The sequence below is a fragment of the Dendropsophus ebraccatus genome, chromosome 3, assembly GCF_027789765.1.
Source record: "Dendropsophus ebraccatus isolate aDenEbr1 chromosome 3, aDenEbr1.pat, whole genome shotgun sequence".
Classification (NCBI taxonomy): Eukaryota; Metazoa; Chordata; class Amphibia; order Anura; family Hylidae; genus Dendropsophus; species Dendropsophus ebraccatus.
In genome coordinates, this window is record NC_091456.1 from 148,816,394 (window position 1) to 148,830,629 (window position 14,236).

A 14,236-nucleotide genomic window follows, 5' to 3' on the forward strand; every position below is an offset into this window, starting at 1 on the left:
AGCAACTGGTTACCCCCGTGTTTTTATTCTGCACACGTTTTTAAACAAGCCCCCACTGTGACTTAGTAACTGGAGGGCAGCTGCCCAGCTGTTACCCTTTTGTTTTAGAAGTTGTTAACATCCAGGGACATCAAATTTCATATGTTATAGTACATGTACATGACACTTACTTTAAGAAGGGGTTAAATAGTTGCCATTTGAAGAACAAAACATATAAAGTGAGTGAAGAATAACACAAGTGCTATCATTGCTAGCACTTTCTTTGCTATACAAGTTCTGTTAGCAGTACAGCTGCAAAGGCCTCGGCTAGTAATCATCTGTAAGGGACATGGTCAGATATAGAAACAGTAACAAGTGGAAAGTTTGAATTTGGAATTATAGTTAGGGCTCTGACTGTTCAACACTAGAATCCCGGGTTCATATCTATCCAGGGGGTAACTTCTTCTTGGTGCTTATATTTCTCATGGGATATGAGTGTCCTCAGTTTACTTCACTTTCAATGAATGTATGCCTGGTGTGCTTTGTGTGTTGGAGAACTTAGATTGTAAGTCCCATTGGGTATAACAGGAATATGAGAAACAATTAAATTAACAGTAGCTGGCTGTTATGCTGTTTTCTTCTTTTTTTGTTTAATTATTATTATTATGATTATTATTCTTATTATTCTTCTTCTTCTTATTATTATTATTATTATTATTTTATTTCTTTTTTATTAACAATTGTAATTGTAAAATTAAGATGAAATATTTTGAATATTTTTAAATCATTAATATTTACTATGAAACTGTGATGTCATTTCATTCGCTTGTTAGAGATTTTTATAACTCAATATCAGTGAATTGGTCATGCTTATCCTCATTAGTTCCCCGTATACAGCTTATCAATATAAGCACAACAATGGGATGAGGTCAGCGAACATTACGTAACAACTACATAATAACTAGGAAATAATTTGTTTAATCGACATTCCTAAAGACTGCAGTGGAAAACATTGCACTTAGCATTCCCCAGGCTAATAAATCTTAAAAGCTTCAATATTGATTCAATGAAGTGAATGGCCGGATCATTTCTGGGAGGCTCTGACAAGTGGACAATTGCTTCCATGGTTACATTTTGATATGCAGTGTGGTCAGTGTGCTTTGTTGGGATCCTCCCCCCTCCATTGAAGTAAAATAACAAACCACAGGAGACCCTGCCACACATGGTGAGCATCATCCTGGAGCAACTTTAAAAGACCAAGCTGACTGGTCAGAAATAAGTCTCTACTAGACTGGGACTTTTTTTTTTTTTTTTTTTATTGAAAAAGAGAGAGAGAGAGAGAGAGAAAAATCTTGTTGCACATATGAGGTTTTGATAGATAGACACATTTTATCATGCATCAGAATAAAGCTGTAGCAGGCACTGCATGTTCCCGCAGCTCTGTAGAGAGCAGAGGAGTGTGAGCGTAACAAGTGGGGCGACTTTACATCAATTGCTTTTACGCTTCCAACATCCCAAGCATCTGAAGGTAACGTCTTTACTTATTTTTCAGGGTTATGTGAATTAAGATGATTAATATAGCAATGTTTTCTAATTACAAGCTAAATATTTAAGATTTTAATTTTTGCCAAATGTATAAGGTTTTAGTTTGTATTTGACATCATTTGTGATTTAGGATAGATCCTGAGTATCCAGGGTCCTGTGTAAATGTCACAATGAGTTGTGCAAAGGATAAACTTCATTGTCATACACTTCGATGGTGATTTGTTGTGATCAAATAATGATGGCAGTTTTTGTAAGATGTGGCCCAACGCTTACACATCTTCAAGAATATAAGAATATAGGTGTAATAAATAATCTAAATAAATTAGCATATATATAGCATTTAAGCCTAAATAAGCATTAGAAACATAGAAGAGTGATGGAAAAAACAGACCACCTGGTCCATCCAGTCTAATCATGTATTATTTTCTTTTCTTTAAGGGTATATGTTTAATATGTATATATTTTCTTTTCTTTAAGGGTATATGTTTAATATTTATATTTTTTTTTTTTTCTGACCAAATCTCCTTGAAGTTTCTTCCAACCATTTACTACTTCTTTAGTATGATATGTTCTCATTTTACTTCTGAACTTACCCCAAGTAATTTCAGATTGTGTTCCTTTGGGTTCCATTTCCTAATAAAAACATTTTCCTTCTGAACGTTATTTAACCAGTTCACATATTTAAAGGTTTTGAACATACCCTCCTTTCCCTTCTTTCCTCCAGACATTACTAGAGCTCTATACAGCGGGATCACAATCTCCCTTTTCATACTGGTTATACCTCTAGCTATACAGCCCAACATACGATTTGCTTTCTCCACCGCCTGGTTGCACTGGTGACTAAGATTGTCAGAAACCACTAAGTTCATCACTTCTCAAGTAACGGCTAGGGTACAGTATTGAGACAGAAGCTTCCTTGTACACATATGCGTTATTTTACATTTGGAAACACTGAACTGCAATTTCCATTGTTTGGATCACATATCTAGTAACACAAATCATTTTCCATATTGCTGACACCTCCAGGAATATCAACCCTATTGCACACTTTTGTGTCATCAGCAAACAGACAAATCTTCCTAGCTACCAAACCTTCTTCTATGTCACTAACCATACCTACCAAACCATCTCCTATGTCACTAACTTTACCTACCAAACCATCTCCTATGTCACTAACCTTACCTACCAAACCATCTCCTATGTCACTAACCTTACCTACCAAACCATCTCCTATGTCACTAACCTTACCTACCAAACCATCTCCTATGTCACTAACCTTACCTACCAAACCATCTCTTATGTCACTAACCTTACCTACCAAACCATCTCCTATGTCACTAACCTTACCTACCAAACTTTCTCCTATGTCTTTTACAAACATAATAAAAAGAACAGGACCCAAAACCGACCCTTGTGGAACACCACTTGTAACCAGTCTCTGCTCAGAATACACACCATTAACAACAACCCTCTGATATCTATCGGTCAGCCAACCCATAAATCCAATGAACTATCCAGGGATTAAGCCAGATCCAAAGTGTTTTATTCCATGTTCAGTAAGATAGATAGATAGATAGATAGATAGATAGATAGATAGATAGATATGGAATAGATAGATAAATAAATAGATAGATTTAGAATAAAAAGATAGATAGATATTGTGTAGATAGATAGATAGATAGATAGATAGATAGATAGATAGATAGGAGATAGATAGATAGATAGATAGATAGATAATAGATAGATAAAAGATAGATCGACAGACAGATAGATAGATAGATAGATAGATAGATAGACAGATAAATAATAGATAGATAGATAATAGATAGATACATAGATAGATAGATAGATAGATAGATAGATAATAGATAGATAGGAGATAGATAGAGAGATAGATAGATAGATAGATAGATAGATAGATAGATAGATAGATAGGAGATAGATAGATAGATAGATAGATAGATAGATAGATAGATAAATAAAAGATAGATAGGTAGATAGATAGATAGATAGATAGTAGATAGATAGATATTGGATAGATAGATAGATAGATAGATAGATAGATAGATAGATAGATATTGGATAGATAGATAGATAGATAATAAATAGATAGCTAGATGGTAGATAGATAAATAGTAGATAGATAGATAGATAGATAGATAGTAGATAGATAAATAGTAGATAGATATATAGATAGATAGATAGATAGATAGATAGATAGATAGATAGATAGATAGGCAGATAGATAATCCACACAACATAAGAAAGCAGCTAACACTGTTTAACTCTCCACTCCAAGTCTTTCTAAGCAGCCAAAATCTAGGCAATAGGAGTAGAAGCAGGGGTGCATGTGGTGTGAAAAAAGTCTATATGCATATAAAGTCCAATAAGAGTGCTGTCGAACTTTTTGGGGGCTTTAAATGAAAAGGGAAATAATATAGGGGCAGACTAGATGGGCTATGTGGTCTTTTCTGCTGTCAATAGTTTATGTTTCTATAAAATCGTTAAATTCATAAACTGTATTAATGGCTAAGATTTGTACAACAAATTTTCAATACTTTATTGTATGTGGACCCTTAGTATTAGTATTTGTATTGCATGGATTACATACACATGAGTAGTTTTTTTTTAAAAAATTTATTGACCTGTTTATGGGTTTCATTATTTGAAATTTAAAATGCATGTAAAATGTAAATTTAAGATTTCAATAGCAAAATGTGTTATTGATGTGGGTCTCACCTCTAAGACTCACACCTACATGGAAAATGGGGGTCCCCAACATCTGTACTGCATGATAAGACATTTACTGGCTATTATGTCCACATAGAGATATGACCCGACACAGGGAGCAGACTCTATTCTGTTTTATGGGTGTTTCCAGAACAGCAGTGCAAGCAAGCTGCTGTAGGGAAAGCTGGCTGTCAGTGTCAGTGGCCCTCCAGAGAGAAGGCAGGGATGGGTTTACTACTGTCCAGGCCTTCCCTATCTCTGTATACACAGCTCTCAAAGAATTATGTGTACACGGGTCAGCAGGAGCCATAAGGCTTCCTGTATCCCATTCTGGTGATCGGGTAGCTGCAGGAGATGCTGGGTCTTGGCAGACCAGATAAACTCTGCAGTGAGTATAACATATTATGTACTGTTTCCCCCCGGTAACTGTGGCTAATGTACCAGGGGGCACAATATGTAAAATAAAAATTAAATATATAGAGAAAGCAAAATATATAAAGTAAAAAAAAATCTATAATAAATGTAAAAACTAATCCCCCCCCCCCCCAAAAAAAGGTTGAAAATCCAACTATTCACCTAAATATAGGCACAAACCCTTGATAAATTCCCCTCTTTGTTTTCAAAATGATATTATAGTGGTTGTTCATGGAGCAGAAGAGCAGAAGACAGCTAAAGCCTTCTGCTCCCTGGCAATGATGTGGAAGGGTGGGTCTAGGTCCAATTCACTACATGCAGTTTGACCTTATATATACCCCCTTTTCTCCCATTCGGTTGATTACTTGTATCTATAACATTGATGTTTTATTTTCAGCTTTGTGCAATGTAAGCAACTGAGAGCAGTTCCTCCACTTAGTGGAAATAGAAAGAGAACAATGGGAAGAGAGTTCCATCTGCATTTCCAGAAGGTTGCAGGTGCTGTATCACAGTTATCTTCTGTTTAGTAAACATTGCGCGGTTTTGATGCAGTTCAAATGTAGTCTCGTGATAACATGTAACATAAGATATTTGGCACTGTAAATATTGTGGATGTAGCGTTGCATGTTCCTAACAATTCCTAACACAACTTTAACACTCATGATTTATGCATTTTGAGCCTCTCTCTAATATATTTTTACTGTCAGAATTGTTTAGTTCCTAGAGATTGTAATGATTGTGATGTTATTATGTATTGGGGATCTGATGTAAATGCTAGAGTTGAGCGAACTTCGAGCATGCTAGGGTTCCTCCAAACCCAAACGTGCAGGCTATGGCTTAGCTCTAATAAATGCATTTCCCTTGTACACAGTCACTATTGTAGACATTTAGGGGGAGATTTATGAAGGCTGCGGCTGGGGTGTATGCCAGGGAAAAGGCACAGATTTCCCCCTTTTCCCTGTAGTAAGCCTGCCTAATGGCATCAAGGTGGGGAGGAGGCGTGAAGCAGGTGTAGATTTGTTGCACAGGGCCTGCTGAGGTGCCTCTTAGTAATTCTGCTAAGAAAAGGAGATAGGGCTTTATTTAAGACTGGCGTAGGTGGGAGCAATGCCAAGCCAGAATCCTGCTCCACACTGATGAGGGGCAACAGCTGTATGTGGATGGTTTCCTGGCCTTGGTTTTTCCCTTGTCATTACATTGACTTATAGGGCCACTTAATATGGGGGTTTCCTTACAGGAGCCACCCCTTGGCTGGGTCCTTCCCAGAGGGATATCTGACTATTCCTGTGTTTCGAGATTCTTCAATGAGGCTCCACAGGCTCTTCTTTTGCATATTCATGTTTCCCAAGGGGCAATGCACCTAGGAATTCACTGCATTGAGCACTAAGGCCGGCAGTATTATCGTTTGGCTGGTCTCCCTGAGATCAGCAATCTTTTTCTCCTATGACTCGTCTCACGATCAGTATGGTTCTGAACACTCAGACCTGGACCAATCAAAAGTTTTGACATGTGTCTATGACATGTCAAAAGTTTTTATAATGACAAGTGCACATTAAAGGGCAAACAGCCTATGGCTGTACCCCAGTTTCCTTGTTTTCCTGGACTCCCTAGAGCTGCATCCAACTTCATCCGTCACCTCTAATCAAATGCAGTATGCTTGGGTTCAGACAACCCTGGCATGCTCAAAGTTCGCTCAACTGTAGTTAATGCAATTCCCTTGTACACAGTCACTTTTGTAGACATTCAAAGGGCAAACCCCCGATATAAAATATAGCATCTTTAAGTACAGTCCATCATTCCATACAGTCCAGTTGCCACCCTGCTGACAGCTAAGCATTATGGGAGATGAAGGAGGTTGTTTTATGACATGCCATCAGTGTGTATTGTGGGACATCCCCTTAAAACACGTTCTACAACCAGCAGTTGGTAGAAGATGTTAGCTTAGACTTTAGCTCCAAAATATTTTTTTATATGTTCAATCTGCTATATACACATGCATGTAATTTATTTTGTTAGTCAGTCAATACTCAGTTATGCTTGGAGATTTGTTCTCCTTCATACACTATATATGTCAGCCTACAGCTGGTTTTAGGGGGACGGATCTATATTCAGTCCCCATAGATATTAATAAGAGCAGAGATGCATGTAAGCCTCTTTTTATTCCTGTGAGGCTTGAGAATAAACTAAATAGTTCCCATAATTATGGATGAAAGGACCAACAAAGGGGCAAAATTATTGAAGCTCTGGCTTCTAATAAAATTTATTACACATTGTTTCTGTATTTTTCATAAAATATATATGCTGTTACCTATTTCAAAATTTTATCAACGTCACATTGATGTTGTCAGTCAGTGGGTTTAACCTATCATGTAAATTTCTATGTTTGGCAGTCTACATATTTTCTATTGTATTCAAAGGTGAACAACGATTTATGCTTGGTTTGTCCTGCACCAACAGCCAGAGATTGGGATTGATGAGGGTCCCAACAGGGAGGCTCTACCGGTCGTTGTTTTCACCTGTTATAGTATGGTATACAAATAGTTTTAAGACTCCCAGGTTATATAAGAAAACCCATATATTATATAATGTTACTGCATGTGAATGAACTCTACAAATGAATAATAGGCTGCTTTTGTAATGATGTGACTAAAATGTAGGTTGAGTATCTTAGCAAAACGTGATTAAATATTTCTTTAGTGGTCTCGGCAGGGTTAGATTATAAGAAGGCCATCTTGGTTATCGACAAGGCAAGTTTCCATGGCTGCTCAGCGATCCTATCTTACTAAGAAAAGGCACAGATGCGACTCATGCATGTGGATATTTCTATAAAAATATAATTTTCTACCTAAGTTGCTTTATATTAACACTAGTTAGATAGACACGTACATAAATGGATAAAGGAGCTCCTATATGTGGCTGTTATAGGGGATCCAGCAATGGGATGGGGGGGTTTCCCACCAAGCTCCTCCATCTACCTTAATCAGACTCTGCATTTTCGTTACTGTCTCAGCACAAATAGCTATTATGATCAGTAAATTAATAGTGATGAGTGAATACTGTTCGATCGAATAGATATTCGATCAAATAGTAAGGTATTCGATCTATTGAATATTATCGAATAGTTCGCCGAATATTCGATACATTTTTGATAAGCGCTTAATTCCCCCAGCTTCCGTTTTTTACCTCTAAGTGGTCGAATAGATGTTTTTCAATAATCGAATACTTGTTCCCATAGACTTTAATGGGATCGAATATTCGATCGAATATTCGAATATTCGGGAGATATTCGTACGAATATCGAATATTCGAATATTTCACTATTCGCTCATCACTATAAATTAATCTAGAATACTGTACCTGAAATGCCATTAGTGGTCAATGTAATATATTTGCTAACCATCTATAAAATGAGTTAGGATTGTAATGATAAACCTCTATATGTCATCATGTCCATTCCTAAACATTGGAGGTGTAGGATTGTGTTACTACACATGACAGTTCCCATCTGCCATATGTCAGACTCGTATATTCTCTGTGCTGGGATGTGTCGTAGACATAGTCTATGTTCCCGGTGTAACTGATAGACCTGCGTTGCTGATCTCAGTGCCCAGGGCAGAAGGGCAGTGATAGCTTTCTGTGATGATGTCTGGATTAGTAGCAGACAGTACAGCTCCTCCTTCCTCCATGTGCTCAGGGTAAGACACTGACAATGTGATACACTCAAGAAGCTCAACACAGCAAGACATGTCACACTAACCCATCTAGACTGGCTGTGCTATCAGCCCCATGGTTCAGGTAAGTGGCACCATCCATGTCATCTATTCGTCCAGTGCTGCTTCACTAACTTTTACATATAGCCATGAGGATTTGCTGCAGGAAGGATTACTGTTGTGTAAACACTAATTCCAGATCCTCCCAATAGAAATAGCTTAGGGAATCCCTAATTCAGGAGAGTATGAGAAATGAGCTAACTAGACGAGCACAGAGAGTTTTTTTTTTCTTTTCTCAGTGCTTGCATCTATTACACATCTATATAGACAGGACATCCTAAATTAATAAAATAAAACTAGAAATAATATCAAAACTATGCAATATGCAAAAAGTATGTAATACATCTGTAGGGTTAATCTAGTGTAGAAGCATACAGTATCTATACTTTATTATATTTTGTGTGTATATTACATTATTATTTTTTTACACTTAGACTGTTGGAAACCTGTTTTAATATATTATTTTACAGCCACACATGCCTTGTTGTATTGCTATTTGTGCTTTTATGATAATAAAAATACCTGTTTTATTGGTAGCTGCAGTTTCCAGACTGATAGCTGGGCACGTGCTTCATCTGATATCTGTGATGACCTGTATATCCTGGAGTCAGTCATGTATCTGACAGTCAGAAAGTAACTGTGTAACTGCGCAGTTCATCTGAGCCCATGGCAGGATTAGGTTACCATATTTCAGCTCTGCATTGTTGTGCGGGTTGCATTCTTTTACAATGAGCTGCAGTCAGGTGTTAACATTAAATAATTCAAAGTTTTTGGTTTTGTTTGAGATGGCACAGGGTGTTCAGTTCTTCTTTCTCAATGTAAAGTGGCCAATTCCTACCAGAAGGATTTTACTTTTGTTATCTGAAATTCTATATATAAGTGTAACCCCATATTAAAGGTCAGAAAATGTAGCAGTATAGGCATTTTTATAGTTTGCTGTTTTGGGCAAAAATTTTAGTTTTAATTGTAAAATCATTTGACATGTAGTCCAGTCATGTCAGGAAGTTAGAGGGCACTGGGTCTTAGTCCTGAGGGCATCGCAGGGCATGAGTAGCGCAAGCCAGAAGTTATCCTATCAGCCTATCACCAGATTAATTATTGTTCTTTGCTGACTGTATAGAATGACAATAAAAGGGAAACTGTATTCTACATTGATAGAATTATTATTTTACATTTCAGTGGAGTGTTTTAATGCCTTCATGGAAGAGAAGCATTTATGTTATGGAATTTCTGTACAGAGCCATGGCACTGTTGCTGTCCCTGGTGTGTGGGTGGGTGTGGTATAAGGAGGGGGCATTGTTATAAATGCATTGTATAGTATTTATTATGGAGGCACTACTATTGGGACATTGTTACTATCATTATAAAAAAAAACACAGTGACTTATGAAATGACTTTCATGTTACCTTGTGAGGGCACTGTTAATGGCTCACTTATAGAATCAATTGGACTATAATGATTATAGAGCTATTGGTAGTGTTATTGAGCACTGTTGTACTGTTTAAAAGGGGCTGTCTGGCCCATGGCTAGAGATTACATGGCATCCACATAATGTTACCAGTACTGGTGGTCACAGATAGCCAGTGGCTTAGTCCCACCACCTGCATCACTTCATACAATAACTTGGGTAATTCCTGCTATGAAGATCCACCAATATACTATAATATACTCATTATACTAGCAGCAACTTCTTGTTACCTTTAGACACACTACAATCAAATTAAAAGAACATCAGGGGCGCTATAACAGTTACAGTGTTTGTCTGAAAATAAAACCTAGCTTCATTTTGCAAGCTTTTTGGAGTAGCTTAGGCTTGAAATATAGGCCCTACTCCAATAATAAACCCTAGTTAAAGTCAGCTGACCAAATCCCTGATATTGGGTGCTGAGCATCAACCAATCACTGCCAGACTTGTTATGGTCCACCCCCCGCCCCTACTCAACACAATCTGCATGGGAGGCAGGAGGGGTAAGAAGATGTGAGCCAACTACAAAAGGGGGAGGAAGGTATAAAGTTTTGGGACTACCTGCAGAGGGGGATGTATACAATATGGGGAACTTCTACAAAAGGGGAAGGAGGTATACATTGTGGAGGTCCTTATTGCAGGGGGGGGGGAGGTATACAGTATGGGGGCCTAATGACAGGGGGACTTAAAGTGTACATGTCATTATAGAAAAAAACTTTTGACACGTCATAGAGACAAAAAAGGCAAAAAGAAATAGGAATATTTTTTAAATGCTTTAGACAACCTCTATAGAAGAGCATTGTTAAGAGGCACTATGGCTATTTTAAGAGGGGATTGTCGGGCAATGTTGTGACTGTCTTCGTATGTACCTGGCTATCTTATGGGAGGAACTGCCACCCGTTTTCTTAATCACATTGGTTAGTCTAGTAACTGGCTGTTGTAGTAGCTCTGCGGCTGTCAATATGGGGTCCAGTCTCAAGAGTTATGGGTGTTTGTCAAAATGTTTGAGAGCGTTGTGTATGTAAGGATTTACAGACATAAAATGGAATTTATAGAAGTCTTTATTAGGCTGTCTGCTCAGATCAAATGACCTGCCATTGATCCCTTAAAACATTAAGGCTATGTTCACACGCTGTGAACATCCGGCCGTTCTGTGACCCCGGCCGGGTCACAGAACGGCCGGTCTCAGCCCGGATCATCTCCGGATGATCCGTCCGGCTGCAGAGCTCTGATGCAGGCGCATCAGTGCGCGCCCGCATCAGAGCTTACCATAGCCCACAGTGAAGCAAGCCGCCGGAGCCGCTTCACTGTGTAAACTGACAGGTCTTTCTGCGTCCGGAATTCACTGAATTCCAGACGCAGAAAACTGACATGTCAGTTTTTTCCGGCGCCGCATTGGGATCCCGGCCGGAGCGCATACGATGTGTATACGCTCCAGCTGGGATCCCATTACAAATAAGGCTATGTTTCACCCCTCAAAACTACGGCCGAAGTTCTGCGGCGAGAACTACGGCCATAGTTTTACGTAGTGTGAACATAGCCTAAAGAGGTTATGGCGAATTGAAAAAAACACAGTTAAAAACAGCACCACCCCTGTCACCAGGCTGTGTGTGGTATAACATTCACTTCAATGGCACTAAGATGCAAAACCACATCCATACTGAGGACAAGAGTGGTGTTTAATCTGGCAGAAAGGGAACATGGAGGCCTTCTTCGGACTATTGTCTAGTACTATTTTATACAAAATTTTTGTTTGTGTTTATATCCAAAATCCTCAAAATGATGTCTTCTTGGAATAAGTATATATATATATATATGCATATATATGCTGTGTTGCTTCTGGGAGAGCTTTTCTCTATTTAAAGGAATCTTGGCATCTCTGCTTTTTGAAGTAGCTGGAGGAGCAATGCTTTTATGTGACAACTCTCTTGCATTGTCAATACACGGCTTAGTGGATTGCTGCTCCAGCATGTAGGACTAAAGTGGGGAAATTAGAAAGGTTTCCCTTTGGTCATGGCAACTTGAGTTAGCCCAGATGAATAGAAACCATAGTCTGAGGATAAATACTGAGCTGTGTTGTGTCTGATCATTCAGAATAATCCAGGTGGGGGCATTGTTATACCTTCTTGCTGTGCACATTCTATTCAGAATTAGCCAGAAGGAACACAAATTGGCTGAAATACCTCAGATTCTAAAAAAAAAATAATTGGCTGGAGTTAGATGTATCGGTACAAAGGGGTAGGACATCTTGCTGTGTCAGTATAATAAAACTATGCAAGAACTGGAAGGAATTTTTATGTCGTTGGTTCAGTAATTTTGGGGGGAACTATATGAGTCTGCTAATTGAGGAGAATGAGATTCTGCTTACCTCTGCTAGACAGAGGTTAGGGATAGACTGATCCCAAGAGGCAGGTAACCAAATGAATAGTCATTGCTTCTGACATCTATAGGCTATGTTCCCACACAGTTTTTGGTCTCCTAAGGTTTAGCTGTTTTTTGCAAGAAGCCATTTTTTTAGTTGTTTACAGTTCAAAAATTACATTGTGGGAGTGTAGCCACAGTCTACTCTAATTTTTAAATGTGAATATTACTACATTAGTCAAAGCCACTAAAGATAATCTGGCTTGTGGCCTTCCCTGATCTTAAAGGGGTTCCCCACATTTGACATGTATTGCCTATTCACAGAATAGTTGACATACAGTATCTGATCACTGGGGTCTTCAGACATAAAATACAATGCCAGGCATGTGCTTCACTGCCTATTTAGCGCTCTGGAATCAAGGGTGTTTTATAAATATTAATCCATTCTTGCTTGCTTATGCAGTGAGGAAAAATTGGACTTAGGACCCTCAATCTAGTGATTGATAGGAGTTCCAGTGATAAGTCATTTATTATCTATCCTACCCATAATATAATGTTATATTTATTGTAAAGGTCCTCATACACCCTAATACTTAACTAGTCATACCAGCTGTCAGCATACAGTATACAAGGCACTCCTGACGGTCCATGGACGACCCCTTTGTTCAAGGAGAGATAATCCGAAGCCAGAGCTCACCCCTGCAGCACACCCCTCCCCTCTCCATAGAGAAGACAGAAACGCTTAGCCATGCCGAACATTACTGGGTATGAGAAGAGGACAGAAGAGATAACTGATGGCCGTAAGGGGATTCCTAATGGTGAAGAGGGCGGGGAGGAGGGACAGAGAGGCGATGCAGGCCTAGGGCACAGACCTTTTAGGCCACACCTATTTGACACAGGGCAAGTTTAAAAGTTATTTTTAGGACAATAACTGCATCACCTGCTGAACTGCTGAATGGACCCCAGCACAGATCTTGGATTAAAATCAGCTATGCAACAGTACAAGTGGTTTGGGTGGGGGGGGGGGGGGGCATATTGTGGGTACAGAATTGCTTCAATTCATAGTTTAGCATTAAATGTATTTGGCTGATTCATAGCATTTAGAGTGATTGTCAACCTGGCAAAAGTTACATCATAATCTTGCAGAGATTCATACCAATCCTGAAAAAATAATTAAGTGAGTCTAAATAAAAAACAAAAGAGGAAAGCAATTACTATAAATATATGTCTATACATGACTTTAAATTTTGTGTAGAATATGTATTTTGACTCCTATTTTACATTCTCAGTCAGGGACACACACTGAGAATCTATTCTTACCAACAGAGGAGAATACAATAGAACAGAAGGTGCAAGGGCTCTGCTTGCTGGAGCTTACAGTCTATAAGATTTAGATGTATTAATCTTCATGCCTGCCTAATATGGTAAACATACCCCTTAGGATATATGAAAATGAGATATAGCCTGTTTTCATTCAGTTCTTTTTTTTAGAAAGTTTTTGGAAACCGTTAACTTTTTTTTTTTTTTCATCTTTCAAAGTTTACAAAGGGTTGTTTACAGCCAGATAAGTTACACAGTCACAATGTAAGGCAATTGTAAACACTGTCTAAAGTGGGGTATTTTGTTGCGACACAATCTGCTCCCCCTATATACAACTCGTCTGTTTTTGTGCAAGACCCTTTTCTTTCTTTACCAGCTTCAAGCATTATTTTATTAAAGCATTAACAAGGACTTAATCCAGCCATCTGGTTGTAGCTTGCTTAGGCCATCCGATTTGTGATGCCCGTCTGGTCTTTAGAAATTTCCCACAATTTTAAAGGTTAGACAAGTAGCTACCTTTATGAATGGATTTAGAATAATTCTCATCAAGACAATAGACCAGGAGTGGAAAAAAAAATGTGCGTCCTTCTCTGAAGCACAAGATCTCCTGGCCGTCTATCCCCATGGCTGAAAGGCAATTAGCATTTCAACT

The 14,236-nt window shown here is 38.4% G+C and overlaps 1 protein-coding gene across 8 annotated transcripts in view; it reads left to right on the forward strand.

Annotated features, from left to right (window-relative positions):
* ADGRV1 (adhesion G protein-coupled receptor V1) overlaps positions 1-14,236 on the forward strand; it is a 354,135-nt gene that overhangs the window by 53,178 nt on the left and 286,721 nt on the right. For all 8 annotated transcript variants that reach the window (XM_069962903.1, XM_069962904.1, XM_069962907.1 and 5 more), the window contains one exon: positions 5,066-5,166. In XM_069962903.1, the coding sequence (XP_069819004.1) occupies positions 5,066-5,166 (101 nt within the window). The remainder of the gene's footprint in view (positions 1-5,065; positions 5,167-14,236) is intronic.